Below are 14,964 nucleotides of genomic sequence, written 5' to 3' on the forward strand. Positions count from 1 at the left end.
TGGATTAGTTTTGAGAGGAGGTTTAATTACTATGGCACATAACCTGTCAATTAAAAACATATTGATTAAAACTTGTAAAGAAATGATAACTAAGGGAAATACTTCCTGGTGCTTTTATGCTGGAATTGGGTCTTAGAGAAATGTTTAGATCAAGAGGTAAATCAGGTTTTAGAGCACAAATTCATAATGTATTAAAAAATTACTAAAACGCATGATGGAGGAGAAGGAGGAGCATGATGTCATTACTAATAAAAGAAAACAAAAAGGGCTGGTAATTTATGTTCTCCTTCCTCACTCCATTTCTAGGGGTTTGAGTACCAGGAGGTACCTGACCAGTGTTGTGGGAAGTGTGTCCAGAAGACCTGTGTCTTCATCGCACCTGACCAATCAAGACATGTAATCGAGGTTAGTTATGTAGAAGTATGAGTCTTTTGACACATTATTTAAAGGGATCACTGATAACTTTGAACATTTGTTTTACAATTTAATGCTGCAAATAAGACCACCTTCATCTTAATTATGAATGTTTCGAGTAAAATGTGGAAAATTGCAATTACACAAATGTCAGATAAGAACTTCTTCTTTCTTACATTCAACAGCGAAAGTATTGGTCAATTTTCTTTGTTGTACAGTAAAGTTAGGTTGACATGAGCTTAAAAGGATAAATATGATCAATCTGTTGGATGACTTTTCTTCTACTCTCTCTCTCGTGATAGGTCAACACAACTTTCACTCTTCCTAATAGCACATGTGAGGAGTATGTCTGTGAGAATATCAACGGACAGCTTATTACTAAGAAGCTCAAGACTGTTTGTCCTCAGTTTAACCCCTTGGACTGTGAACCTGTGAGTAAATAAGACCTCTGCAGTTCTTACTCCTGCTCTGTCTCAACACAGATTGTGTGTTTCTCACTCACACCATTACGTGTCTTCTCTTTTCAGGGCACAGAGACAACTGACCCCAGTGGATGCTGCAGAATTTGTAAGTGGACTCAAAATAAGTCAAAAATAATTCAAGGCAAATGTGTGTCATTATTAGTGTGTTACAGATATTGAACTGTTGTTGTATCTTACAGGCACTAAGCGCAGCGTCTGTGAAGTCCACAGTAAGCAAGAAGTCATCAAGGTGAACAACTGTGAGAGCCTGATGCCTGTCAACATGACATACTGTGCCGGACACTGTGGAAGCATGTCCATGTGAGTCTTTTTCTTTCCCCGTAAGACATGTCAGAACATGGATTTGTGTATTGGCAATAATGTACATGAGTGACTTACTGGTGCTGTGTCATAATCTCAATTGATCATAAACCTCCAAAAGTCAGAGTTGACACAAACAGAGAGAGAGAGTTTATTGCCATTGATGCACGACCATTTTATTTGATTGGTCGCTGCATTGTAGAAAAGTCAAGACACACGACCAGAGCTACCACACGACCACTGCTAAAATGGATTGCACACAGGCAAAAACATGCTCTCTCTCTCACACACACTCACACACACACACACACACACACACACACGATTAAGACTGAAGTGTGATTCATCAACCAGCTGATGCGACTGTATGTTCAGTGACCATCAGAATTAGCTTATCTCATTCATAAACACACACAGAACATTTATATGCTGCTGATGTAGTAGCAGTAGGAACAATTTGTGGTTAAGTGTTGCTGCAGGAGTCTCGTTGAGAACAAAAAGACTCTGCAAACCTTGTCGCAGCCGAGTGAGCCAACAGCAAACCTTCATGTCTCACAAAAAAATACATGCAGGGCAAAATTTAAAGTGCCATGCTGGTACATTACATGCAAGTCTAAAAACTAGAATGACTATAACGAACAGACAGGTTAAATGTTTCATTTAGGCCTTGAGGCTGTTCACCCTTTAGGAGACAATCCATCTGCTTTCACAATGAATACATTTTAAGGTCTGTGTGACTGAGATTAGATGCAGAGGTGACAGGGGCTGTTAAGTGAATAGAGTTACAAGCTGTTGTCTGTATGTGTGCAGGTATTCTGCTGCAGCAAACACCATGATGCATCACTGTGAGTGTTGCCAAGAAGCCACAACCAATGAGGGGCAGGTGGATCTCAAATGTACAGATGGTACCACGGTCCAGCACAAATACACCATGGTGGAGACCTGCCTGTGCAACAGAGCTGTGTGTGTGGGAGGAACAACCATTGTTCCAATGAAGCGCCGCAGGAGACGTTGATCGCTGACTCACTGCTCACCACCAAACTGAACCCTTAAGACCTGATGCAAGATATAACCTTTGACCTTCTTATTTTCAGCTTTCATTCTTTCAGGCCAAACTGTGCTCTTTGTTAGCATCATAACATGCCATTGTGATGTAAACCGTCATCCTTCAAATCATTTGTATTAAAATATATATCTGCAACATAAAAAACCGGTGTGGACATTTTTATTGATTGCAATAGTGAACACTGTAAACAATGCAGGATGAGCTTTGACGAGTTCCAATCCTTTTCAGTAAAGACCTAAATGCTTGTCTTCCACTTCCTTCCTAATGAATAACATTCAAATCAACCGTTAAAAGCAACTTGAAGAGTGTATTGCCTGGACATTCCCTACTTTTCTCAAAATAAGTAGTAATATTTAGTAATAACAGAACTTACTAGTTATTCCAGAAGACAACTGAATTGAATTCTTAACCCAAATATTCAGAGTAATTTAACTAAGGGACATCAGGTTTAACATGTCCTTAGGGATTCAAATTTGGACTTCCTCACTGATCAAGAACAGGGGCCTATACGACGAAGCAAGTTCCACATACCCAGGGTTCCTTTGGGTTGTGTATTCACTAACTGACATGAGATTTTGCCTAATGCGTTCAAATAAAAGGGGCAGAGTTGGATTTGTATTATCTATCACAATCATTACTGCGACTCCCGTCAGATCGTCATATCTAACAATCTCTGAAAAGTCAATTTACAAAAACAACCTTGCACATGCACACCTATTAACTTGTACTGTGTACAGGATACCTATTTCCCTCTTCTCGCCAACATTACATTTTAAACTGGGCATTTCCTTTTCTCGGGTTGCATGTCTCTGGTGCGCTCCGGAGCGCGCTCGTCTCTTCACTCTACAGCCCCCTACCCTGCTGCTGCGCTGTGGGACGGTTGAACGGGGGGCTCACCATGCTTGTACCCCCAACTTCAGTACCAGTATGTCCGATCAGACACAGCGCTGACCAGCTTCTGGTGCGCAACGATGCCACGAGTGGCACACACACTGAGCACCAGTGCCACAGAGGACTCACACCTCCGCGTGATGTATTACAATTCATTCAAAAGCGAGAGGGAAGAAAAGAGAGGCCGTGTTTAATACTGAGGTTTTCTTATAAGCTTCTTTTTCCTTTTGTTATATTCATATTTATCTGCTATTACTTGAAAATACTTTATGTTAATTTGCCTCTCACTAATGGCTATTTTGCGCTTGCAGTCGTCCAGCTTTCCGTCCAAACTCTCTGTGATGTAAACCAGTAAAACACACAAAAGCCTGACGTCATTCACGCAAATGTTCTTAGTAAATCACCCGCAAAACGCCCACAAGCCAAACGTGCAAACTTTTGCAATGAACCCGCAATTTAGTACTCTTTAATTGAGATCTTCGTAAATTAGGCCCTAAGTGTCAAGAAACGTTTACAAATTATTTCATTCGGCCCAAATAGGAATAATGTAAAGTAAGGGACCAGAAAGAACAAAAATGCCACAGTTTGAGAATGAAGGAAAATCATCAAAAGAGGAATTCAGCTGTATGATTTATATAAATGTTATATTGTGATTGACTCAAAGGCAATTAAACAACTTGTAAAGCTACTACATTCTGGCAAAAAAAATCCATCTCTCTGCTGGATTGTCAAGAAATCTGTCAACTAATGAAAAAGAGGGACCTTGCTTTAAAAAGTACTGTATAAAAAGTATACACAGATATTTTTATTTCGAAAGGACTAAGAAAAGCAAAGACTGCCTACTTTACACAGTTAATGTCCATGGCAGGAATAGCTTACTACCTGAGAGCCTAATGAGAGAAAAGGTGTAATCCAATTTAAATGGTATAATCATCTCACAGTATGGATATTGCAAATGCATTACATCCCTGTTATGAATGAATGAATGAATGAATCTTTATTGTCATTGTAACAGGTACAGGTGCGCAGGGGGGGGGGGGGGGGTGTTACAGGTAGGATGCAGGGGGAAGGGGGGCATAAAAAAACCCACTTCCATGTTATGCCTGCAGAGGGAGGCACAGATTGAATGCAGGGAAAAAACATTACCCTTAACACAAACATGTACACAGTAGCAATGAGTGCAAGGGTGGGAGGGAAGACGGTGTGTGCAGGGTGTGTGCATGAGTGTGCGTCTGTCCATGTGTTTATGTGTGTGTGTGCCTGGCTTCCCTGGGGCCGCCCAGGTCAGAATGTTGTCAGTCGCGATAACCGGCGAAAACACTGCGTGTGCTGTGGAGACAACCTTGGTGCCTCTCAAGGTTCGCTGACAACATTGCGAAAACACAGTCCTACTCAGTGGAGACGTCCTTGGCCTGGGCTCCACCTGCAAAACACCAGGTGTCTGTCTGGGGGGAGTGTGTGTGCGTGTGTGTATGTGTGTATGTGTGTGTGTGGGGGGGGGATGGTTAGGAGCATGTCTTCATCCTTGTCCATCCGTGCAGGAGAAATTTTGTCTGGGGGACCGAATTCATCCAAACAAACTCCTTTAGCACAATTGGACCCTAAAGTTTTTCAAGTCTGTCTCTCAACAGATTCATCTTGCCTTTGCATCGCACTGAGCTTTCCCCAGATGCCATCCATTCTTCGGCCTAGCTCTGCCAGCGCCACCGTCTGTGCTCCTAAAGCTTTGCCCATCTCGACCATCATGACCGGTAGCCTCGGTGCTCCTGCCAGAGCTGCCGTCTTCCCAATTTTTCGGTACACCAGGGCTATGCCAAGGCCAATCAGCATTAGACCATCTTTATATTCTAACCTCTCCTTTTTTCTGGGAGCTCCTGAGCTCTCTTAGGTTCCTTGGGACTGTTGGTGAGGATGGCCTGCCCAAACAACCCCCCCCACGAGGATGGCCTACCCCAGTCCAGTGGATCTTGTCGAAAAGATCTTGTCAATTGCGTTGAGAGACCAGCTTATTAATTCCATATTAGCTGATTAATTCCGGAGAGACAGAGAGAAAGAAACACTCCAGTGTATTCAGAAGAGACAGAAGCAGTGGGAACACACGTTATGTATAATCAGTGGAGGAACTGTCATTAAACTTCAAACCAATAGTTCTGTACAACATCTCAGTGAACGAGACACCAACCGACAGATGGATGAAGACAAAATATACAACAACAGTAATAATAACTCCAAGGCTGAAGACATATTTGGATAAGATACTGTAGTGAATTTATTAAGAAACATTCTACTCTTATAAATCCCATAATGCACATGATAAAATTATTCATTACTGCTGAATAATTCCTCAAACATTTAAAGAAGTAGTCATAGCCTCAATTTGTCTTAGTTTGGGAATCAGACAAAGGCCATCAGGCCAATCTCAATTCTTCTTGCAATGTTCTCGAAAGTTTTCTTAAAGAACATTGCTATGCAACTGATCAGTTTTCTTGGAAGAAAACCAGCTTCTGTAAATGCCAACAGAGCTCCAACCCTTTCCAGTCCATGCAAAGTGCCAACTGTCACATCCCCAGGTTACTTATCCTGTGTCTCATTTATGGTCTGTTGGCTGCATACCCTTCGCCCAGTGTTTCCTGGTCTGCTGATTACCTGATGTGTTTCACCTGTGTCTTGTTAACTCCACCCCCTGTTCAGTATTTAATGTCTGTCTTCCCTTCACTCTGTGCCAGTTCATCTTGTTCCTTGTGTCAGCGGTCCAGCATTATATTCTGTCTTGACTTTCGATCTGAACCTGTTAGTTTTTTGACCACGTCTTTTGCCTGTCGACTTTGTACCTTTGCTTGGATTTTTGTGTACTGACTATTGGACCGAATAAACGGCTTTAAACTGCCTGCCGATTCTGAGTTGTTGCTATTGGGTTCTCTGTGTCCAGCCGTGACAGTACGAACTGGCCAGAAATGGACCCAGCCGACTCAGACCCTGTTTGTGGCACTATCAAAGCGCAGGGGCAAAGGATTGCCTACCAGCACAGTCAAATCAGCGCTCTCTGCCATCAGGTGAAAGAGTTAGCTGATAAGCAGGAATCCGTAATGTCCGGCTTTGGAGCACAGATTAACTCAATGTTTCAGATGATGCAAGGGTTACCAGTGAATCACGGAGAGGCTCCTGTGCCCGCCGCCTTTTCACCTGAAGCTGTTGTGGAGGTGCCTACACCATCAGTCACGTCTGAACCTCCTATTCAGTCATCCCGGCCTGAGAGATTTTCTGGAGACACTGGGGATTGTAGAGCCTTTTTAACCCAGTGTGAACTCCATTTTGAATTACAAGCTGCCTCATTCTCGTCAGACAGAGCCAAGATAGCTTTCATTATTTCCCATTTAAATGGGAGAGCGGAGGCTTGGGCCATAGGAGAATGGGGGAGAAGCTCGCCTGTATGTCAGTCCCTGCCCATGTTTGTTAAAACTTTCACCCAGGTGTTCCAACACATTACTCCTGGGAGGGAGGCCTCATGAGTTTTGGTTCAGTTACGACAGGGCTCTACATTGGGTTCGGACTTTTTCAAACTCTTAAGGACCAGCTCACGCCCCTCGATCTTCCTCCAGATCTCGATGGACTCATTGCCTTAGCCATTAAGATCGATAAAAGACTTTTTGAAAGAGAACACAGACTATTTCAGTTACGTTTCCTGATTTACATTCAGAAAGCATTAGCTTCCATGTTTTTGAAGTCACTACCGCCTCATCGGCCCTACGACTGTGGTATGGACATCCTTCCCGGAACCACTCCACCTAGGGGACGACTCTACTCGCTATCAGCTCCTGAAAACAAGGCCATGATGGATTACGTGGAGGAATCTCTGGCTGCTGGACTCATCCGACCTTCCTCATGTCCTGCTGGAGGAGGCTTCTGTTTCGTCAAAAAGAAGGACAAGTCACTGAGACCCTGCATCGACTCTCGAGGTTTGAATGAGATCACTATCCGCAACAGGTACCCTCTCCCTCTCATGTCTTCTGCCTTTGAACACCTGAATGGAGCTAAGATCTTTACTAAGCTGGATCTTCATAATGCTTATCATTTAGTTCGTATTAGGGAGGGGGATGAGTGGAAGACAGTGTTTAATACTCCATCCGGACATTATGAATATTTGGTGATGCCATTTGGGCTCACCAATGCTCCAGCGGTCTTCCAGAACCTAGTCAATGATGTCTTAAGAGGCATGTTAAATCAGTTTGCTTTCGTGTATCTGGATAATATTCAGATTTTTTTCCCTGGACAAGGAGAGTCATGAACTTAATGTGCGCAGAGTCCTCCAACGTCTTCTTCAACATCAACTCTTTGTGAAGGCAGAGAAGTGTGAATTTCATAAGGACACTGTTTCCTTCCTGGGGTTTGAACTGGCTGAAGGAGAAGTTAAAATGGACCCTGATAAGGTTAGTGCCGTAAGGGAGTGGCCTTCCCCAACCAGTCACAAAGACTTACAGCGTTTTTTGGGGTTTGCTAAATTTTATAGACGGTTCATCTGTAATTTCAGTTCTGTTGCTTCACCTCTCCATGCACTAACTTCCCCTCAAAAACAGTTTGAATGGACTGCTTCAACCGAAGCTGCGTTCCTGAAACTCAAGGACCTATTTACCTCTGCTCCCATTCCCACCTTACCTGACCCTGGTTGTCAATTTATGGTAGAGATGGACGCGTCTGATGTGGGAGTAGGAGGAGTGCTTTCTCAAAGATCGGCATCTGATTGAAAGCTCCATCCGTCTGCTGCGGAAAGAAACTATGACATTGGTAACCGTGAACTCCTGGCGATTAAGGTCGCCCTCGAGGAGTGGAGACACTGGCTGGAGGGGGCCGAACAGCCCTTTGTGGTCTGGACTGATCACAAGAATTAAGAATACTTGAAAACTGTCTCAATGCGAGACAAGCCAGATGGGCTTTGTTTTTTGATCATTTTCATTTCTCTTTATCTTATCATCCGGGTTCTAAGAATGTTAAGCCTGATGCCCTGTCTAGGATGTTTGCTAATAATAAGTCTGAGAACACACGTGCCACCATATTGCCTAGTTCCTGTTTAGTGGGGTTTTTACTTGGGACATCGAACAGAAGGTTCTGGAGGCTAGAAGATCAAAGTCAGATTAATCCTCCGACTGATTGTCCTCCCTATAGGCTGTTTGTAACACCAGATTTGCACTCGCAGGTGATTCATTGGGGTCACACATCCCAGGTAGCCTGTCATCCGGGAGTTGTTAGAACTATGTTTTGTTATTCAGCAATGTTTTTAGTGGCCTGCTATGAATAAAGATGTCAATGAGTACATTGCTGCCTATTCTGTTTGTGCGGCTAACAAAATCTCTCACCAGCCTGTTTCTGGAGAATTGCATCCTCTTCCTGTGCTTCCTGCAGTCGAGAAGGAGGTAAAGGTTCCCTCGGCACATGCTTTGGTGACTCAGTGCCATCGCATGTGGGAGAAGGCTCATAGGAATCTCCTTAAGAACTCATCCCAGTACAAGAAGGCGGCTGATAAACGCAGATCAGTGGCTCCGATCCTGCGCAGTGGTCAGAAGGTCTGGCTTTCTGCAAAGAATCTGCCTCTCCGTGTGTAGGATGTTTCCTAATGATAAGTCTGAGAACACCCCTGCTGATAAATGCAGATCAGTGGCTCCGATCCTGCGCAGTGGCCAGAAGGTCTGGCTTTCTACAAAGAATCTGCCTCTCTGTGTGGACTCCAGAAAATTGGCCTCAAGGTTTGTGGGACCATTTCCCATATCTAAAATGATTAGTTCTGTTACTGTTCGCCTCAGACTACCTCGAACCATGAAGGTGCATCCAGCTTTCCATGTCAGCCAAATCAAACCGGCCAGAGAGAGCCTGTTTCAAACCGAATAAACAGATTGAAACTGCCTGCCGATTCTGAGTTGTTGCTATTGGGTTCTGTGTGTCCAGCCGTGACACCAACAGCCCCCTGTTGATGCTGAGCTTTGCAGGTTACCATTGCTAGAATGGAGGGTCCATCCTGATTCTCAGTTTGAGGCTGGCCGACATCCCCTCTGTGGACAGGCTGACTCCTGGTTTTCCCCCAATGGCAGACAGTGTCTGTGATTCAGCCGACACCTGCTCCTGGTTCACTGACAGAGGTCCTGCTGACTTCTGTTTCTGCTTCTCCACTGGCGGTCCGGAGGTCAGCCTCTCTACAGCCAAAGTGGATCAGGTTCACATTCCTCCTAGCAACCATGCAATGAAACCCCAATCAGAGTTTAGAGTTTACTTATTAGACTTTACTCATCTGAATTTCTAAAATTGCAATCATTTAGCAGAGGCAGCTCTAAATATTTATGTGGACAGCGGTGCCATCATGTGGTAAAACATATATGTATTACTTTTTACAAATAAACATCTGTTGGTGCCTTATTTCCAGGTCAATATCACAAAATGAATATTTGACTATGTGATAATGTTAGTGAGCATGCATGCGTCTTATCAGGTCTTCTGGACTCTCGTTTTCATGTTATTTTTTTCATCCATTGAAGCAACAAGACCTAATCTTTAAATTATCTGAGTCTTTTATGACACTTGTTTTTTTTCCCACCAAAATAAGTAATAATAATAATGATAATGATAATGATAATGATAATAATAATAATGATAATAAAAAATGCCACCAAATTGCAGGATTATAAAAACTACGAGGCGACGATGAATGCAACACGAGCCTCGTTGCTCCTCCAGCGCTCTCTTCTTCCCCATCATCCTTTTGTCTCTTGTCCAATCGGCGCAGAGCTGTGGTTTCCTGAACGCTCATTGGTTGGGAAGGAGGAAGATGCGAAGGCCATGGAGAACAGACAGGGGACTTTACAAACCATCTCACTGATGAGATACATTTGGTGAAATTAATATTGCCATATTGGCTCGTCGCGGTGTGTAGGCCTAGTTTAAGGTCTGTAATTTACTGGGCGCTGGTCAGGGCGGTGTCGGTATTTTTCGGTTTTGTTTGATGTGTCGTGTCGGATCGTTTGATTTGATGTCGGGCCTGTCTCGTGCGTTTGTAGGTGAAGTCACTCCCTAGAAATGTAGCTCGAGGTTACGACACGGACGGAGCCATCACTGAAGGTAAGATTATACAGAAAAGGGTATAAGACACGACGAGAGACGCCATTAGGCATTTTAGGACCTACTTTGAGTAAAATATGAACATATTCGACCGAAGGGCCTTACTGTGGACAAACTGCGTGGTTTAGCATTTGACACTGCACACTGTTAAACTAAGGGAAATATGATACTACATTTGTGTCAGGTTCTGATTTCATTTAGCTTACTATGGTGAGTCTAAATTATATAAACGCTGTAAATATGAACTTTTCCCATCCAGGGTTGAGTTGCTCAGTCTGCTGAACACTGTGATAAATGTGAAAAATATATAAGTGCAGACAGGGTCTTGTAAAACCACCCTCTGAAATTTACTGGAGAAGATTAAATGAAGTAGACTATGTGTGGAGGTGGGTGTGTGTGTGTGTGTTTTTGAATCACTCCTCCTATCCTTTCGCAGGTATTGCTGTGTGGACGATGCCCAAGCGATGTCTGATGTTGAGGCCACATACGCAGACTTCATCGCCTCTGGCAGGACAGGACGCAGAAACGCCATGCACGACATCCTGCAGAGTCCCACTGACCCCGAGGGACGAGAGCTGCCCCTCACCCTCTCTCTGTCCCAGCTGCACATCAATGCAGGAGGGGGAGGTAAAATAAAGCCTCATGCTGAGGTGGCTTACTTTAGACTGGCAGTCATTAAACTATGAATGGAATCCTGTATTTTATTCATTCATGTTCTTTGTTAGCGCTCTCTGTATGTGTGCAGAAGAAAGAGACACACTCCTGATGAAAACACACTAAGATGGAAATATATGCTCTCACTAATATATAATCTTACTACAACTGATTGGTAAATATATATTTTTATATACAGTTAAATATGTTTTTGTTTGAAAGAGAGAAATAGTTTCCCAATATGGAGTTGGATGTAAAAAATCTCTGAGTCAAGCCTGGTACACATAATCTACACACAAGTTATTAGTTCGGTTCTTAGCGTGTGTGTGGTGTGCACTGAGAAGACCAACTCACCACACTGACCGATTCATTCGAGTCTCCGCTATCACAACGTGTGCTCTCACCGCTAAGACGTGACTTAAGACTAAACAAACATCACAGTCCAGCTAAATGTGGCTAGCTGTTAGCTCGTACATCTACAACAATTTGGTCCAACTCTCTTCATTGTCAGTTTGAATGTTGTTTGTTTTACAGGACTCGTAGACAAATTAACAAGTCGGTCCTGAATTTACTGACATCCATGTAACTTTATGCTTTGCGTTTTCTGTTGTCACCATGGTCATGTTTGGTGTGCTTCCTGCTTCAGTCAGCTTGCTTCCCTATTGGCTATTGTTCCGTTTCACGTGGTAATTCACAGAGACCGTGTTAAACACGTTTCATATTTACAATTTCAAATCGGGGCAACTCTGATCATCTTCCGAGCAGATCAGAGATGTTAAAATCACTCTTAACACATGTCACACCACAGGAGAGTCTGGAAAGATAATCTTTACATCTGCAGATAGATGTAGATATGACTTTGGTCAGTCCCAAAATCAGCCTGATTATCTTGTTGTGTGAACCCCGCTTTGTCTGCACATAACAGTGGGTACAGAAAGTATTCAGACCCCTTTAAATTTGTTTGTTTGTTTCATTGTAGCCATTTGCTAAAATGAAACAAGTTCATTTTATTTCTTATTAATTTACACTCAGCACCCCATCTTGACAGAAAAAAAACAAATGTAGAAATTTTTGCGAACGTATTAAAAAAGAAAAACTGAAATATCACATGGTCATAAGTATGAAACATTTAAAGGGGTCTGAGTACTTTCCTTACCCACTGTAAGAGTCATGGTAGAGCTTAAATCAGTACTACTGTGTTCCTGAAAATCCCTGCTTATTCAAAGAAGGTGGTTCACAGCGCATCATATTTCATAAGCTGCACAACGTGCTTTTGTGTGGTAGTAGTGTCCAATCAGCCGATTGATCTGTGTTTGATCTTTGGAGATGGACTGATTTAGATTTACACTTGCATGCAGTCCTCAGACACTTGTGGAAAAGAAAGACATTTTAATGTAGACAAGATGGTCACCAGACTGGAATGTGCCTTTGCTCATACGTGCATCACCGATTGACACATGACTCGAGTAAAACAACATTTTGTCTGGTTAATAAATTTAGTAATATCAGTTATCTGTGATCAAATTACACCGATATCTACTGGATATGCTAATATCAGCTGATGTGACTGGCTTGCCTATTTTTCTGTCAAGCTCTCTTAAAAACACCAGGCCACGACCTCCGGTGTTTAAAAAATTAAGCCAATATGACAGTGTAAACAATGAATTGTCCAGTTGATTTTTAATTTTTTTTTTTTTTGCAAAAGCCCACGATTTTACATTTTTTATATTTGTTGGGGCGTGTTGTAGCTTTTTGTCAGGAGCGCCGACTCTTTCACTTTAAATTCAAAGGTCCAGGTTGGATGAAATATAGAGTGAGCAACGAGTGGGTGACATCACTGAGACTGCATCCATATGTTGTGAAAAACATGTCATCTTATAAATAATGTTGTTCATGAATGTCTTCAGATTTTCCTTCTCTTTCCCGCAGATGGAGATGAAACTGATGACAGCCAGAGTTCCTCCTCCGCTCACAGGAAGGCAGAGCAGAGGAACAGCTAGCCTGCCCGGCATCGCTGCCATTAGATGGAGAGTTGAGAGTGGGATTCCAGCCGCCAGCGTGACGACTCCGCTCGTCCAAAGCAGGCTGGTTGTTGGAGGGTAGCATCACTTCAACTGAGGTGCCTGTAGGCAAGGCACTGACCCCCTGAAATCCAGTGTAGAGGTGCTGTGATGTCTTCACACAGTGCTCTCATGCTCCGGTGGCTCTGCTGTGCTCTAATATAACAAGCTGATGGCATGGGTGTATTTCACAGCTGAGTTGAGCAGAGAGACACATCTATAGCTCTTTTACAGCGGATTATAGTTTCAGTCATAGTTAGCACACAAACAGGCCGGACGACTGGAGTAAAAAAGAGAAATCCCTTGGTGGGTCTTGGTGGGTTTTGTACATTTTCAGACAGCTTGTTGGAGCACTGAGACGAGCTGACGTGACGGCTCACAGCGGGAGTAGCATGGTTAGTAGTGATGGGGGTAGAGATGACATTGTGCTTCCTTTTAAATTGAGAAACACTGAACAAACACACTACTTTATACGTGTTAAGTGTGTGTTCACTGACCCATGTGTGTGAAACTGCAGGTTGTAGAACGGCACTGAGTTGGTTGTGTGAGTATTCTGTTAACCATTATTACACATACAGTGAGCATGGTGACACCTTTTAACAGCTCGAGAAGATCAAACATGGTGGGGTACTTTCTTTCGAGACGTTTGAACTTTTGTGTTTTTTATTCACTCTTCTATTGATGGCACTATAATCACAAGCAGTTGGACATTTTAGATATGTTGCTTGTTTTGATCTCTGACTGAGATGTAGAGGAGGGGATTGATGAACAATTTCATGTCATCAGTCATCTAAAGGGTTAGCTTAGCATAAGTTCTACCGGCAATGCTAACTGGCAAGTGGCCAGCCTAACCTTGCACTGTCTCGAAATAAGAAAATTGGCCAACCTGCGCATATAAAGCTAATTATTTAAATGCACAGAAGTAAAATACTAACTAATGTAAATGTACACTTTAAGCTATAACTAATGAAATGGAGAAAAAGGATGGTTAGTAGGCGTTGAAGGTGCTGAATTATGTTTACTTAAGACTGAGCCAATAAACTTTTAGTCTTTTTATTAAGCTAAAGTCAAATCTGTAAATGTTTGTTATGAAAGTCTCTTTTGATTCCTCCTTCTCTCATATTTTTATTACATTTTCTCTCTTTTTTGCAAGTGTTTGTTTGCCTGCAGATGAGCCACCTGTTCCTACTTTTATTTTTTTAATGTGTTCTTTGTTTTCATGAATGTTATTTTAAGTGTTTGGTAAAACAATAGTTCTTTTCTGATCAATAAGCTAGCGAGGCCAGTAAAGGAAGTTAAGCTAGCACGCTGCTGGCTCCTGCTGCACATTTAGTGTACATACAGGAAATAGCTACAGACCACGCCGTCTTACTCTCAAAGATACAATTAAGAAAGTGTTTTCCACAAAATGTCCAACTACTCCCTAATTGTACATATGCAATACTCCATGGAGCTTCCAGTGATCTCACAAGTCTTCTGTTTTCTGGTAACATCCCATAATCATGACCCGCAGAGACCATCATGCATGCACTGTTCAAACCGTGTGAATCGTTCATTTCTCCCCGGTGTAATCTTGATGTAGTTCTGCAACTTAACTCTCAGTCTTTAACACGTGCTGATGAGAATTAGGCAAATATAACTGTGTTTTATACAAACTTATCCAATCAGGTTTTCAAGTCGTGAACTGCCGTGTGACTGTATAGTGACTCCCACTGCAACGACACTGTGTGAACCCTGCTGCTCCTAACTCAGCATGTAGACAGACTGCAGGTGCATGGTTTCTGATCAATGTGTAGTTGTTTGTCTGACTGCCTGTCATCATATTTTTTTACCCAACGTGTCCAAACTGAATAAAGAGCTGTTCACAGTAAAATGAGTGTGTCTTATTGGAGCTCTGCCGTTTGGCCACCAGGTGGCACTCTTTGTCAAAACGTTACAGAAAAACATGCATGACTCTCTGGGGAACAAAGTGCTGTATAGATTTTTAAAGTTTCTT

General features: G+C 42.7%; 3 protein-coding genes across 3 annotated transcripts in view; 2 read left to right on the top strand and 1 right to left on the bottom strand.

Moving 5' to 3' along the window:
- Window positions 1-2,352, top strand: part of LOC306827189 (mucin-5B-like) — a gene marked incomplete at its 5' end in the record, with an annotated part of 49,695 nt that extends 47,343 nt beyond the window's left edge. Inside the window, 5 exons of the mRNA XM_079348859.1 lie at window positions 307-405; window positions 717-845; window positions 942-981; window positions 1,076-1,196; window positions 2,007-2,352. Of these exons, the coding sequence (XP_079204985.1) occupies window positions 307-405; window positions 717-845; window positions 942-981; window positions 1,076-1,196; window positions 2,007-2,211 (594 nt within the window). The 3' untranslated portion in view covers window positions 2,212-2,352. The remainder of the gene's footprint in view (window positions 1-306; window positions 406-716; window positions 846-941; window positions 982-1,075; window positions 1,197-2,006) is intronic.
- The window catches only part of selenop2 (selenoprotein P2), a 230,315-nt gene that overhangs the window by 29,451 nt on the left and 185,900 nt on the right, over window positions 1-14,964 (bottom strand). The gene's annotated exons all lie outside the window — the stretch shown is intronic.
- pkia (cAMP-dependent protein kinase inhibitor alpha) lies at window positions 9,917-14,871 on the top strand. Its single transcript, XM_079348664.1, has 3 exons — window positions 9,917-10,254; window positions 10,691-10,881; window positions 12,838-14,871. Exons 2-3 carry the CDS (start codon window positions 10,719-10,721, stop codon window positions 12,906-12,908), a joined length of 234 nt encoding a protein of 77 aa, XP_079204790.1. The 5' UTR covers window positions 9,917-10,254; window positions 10,691-10,718; the 3' UTR covers window positions 12,909-14,871.

The sequence above is a fragment of the Symphodus melops genome (genome assembly GCF_947650265.1).
Source record: "Symphodus melops genome assembly, chromosome: 7".
In the NCBI taxonomy this organism is placed as follows: Eukaryota; Metazoa; Chordata; class Actinopteri; order Labriformes; family Labridae; genus Symphodus; species Symphodus melops.

Excerpts from the sequence above, each read along its gene's own strand:
- pkia (XM_079348664.1), top strand. The coding sequence starts at position 10,719 with ATGTCTGATGTTGAGGCCACATACGCAGACTTCATCGCCTCTGGCAGG. Across the intron at positions 10,882-12,837 it reads CATCAATGCAGGAGGGGGAG|ATGGAGATGAAACTGATGAC; the intron begins GTAAAATAAAGC and ends TCTTTCCCGCAG.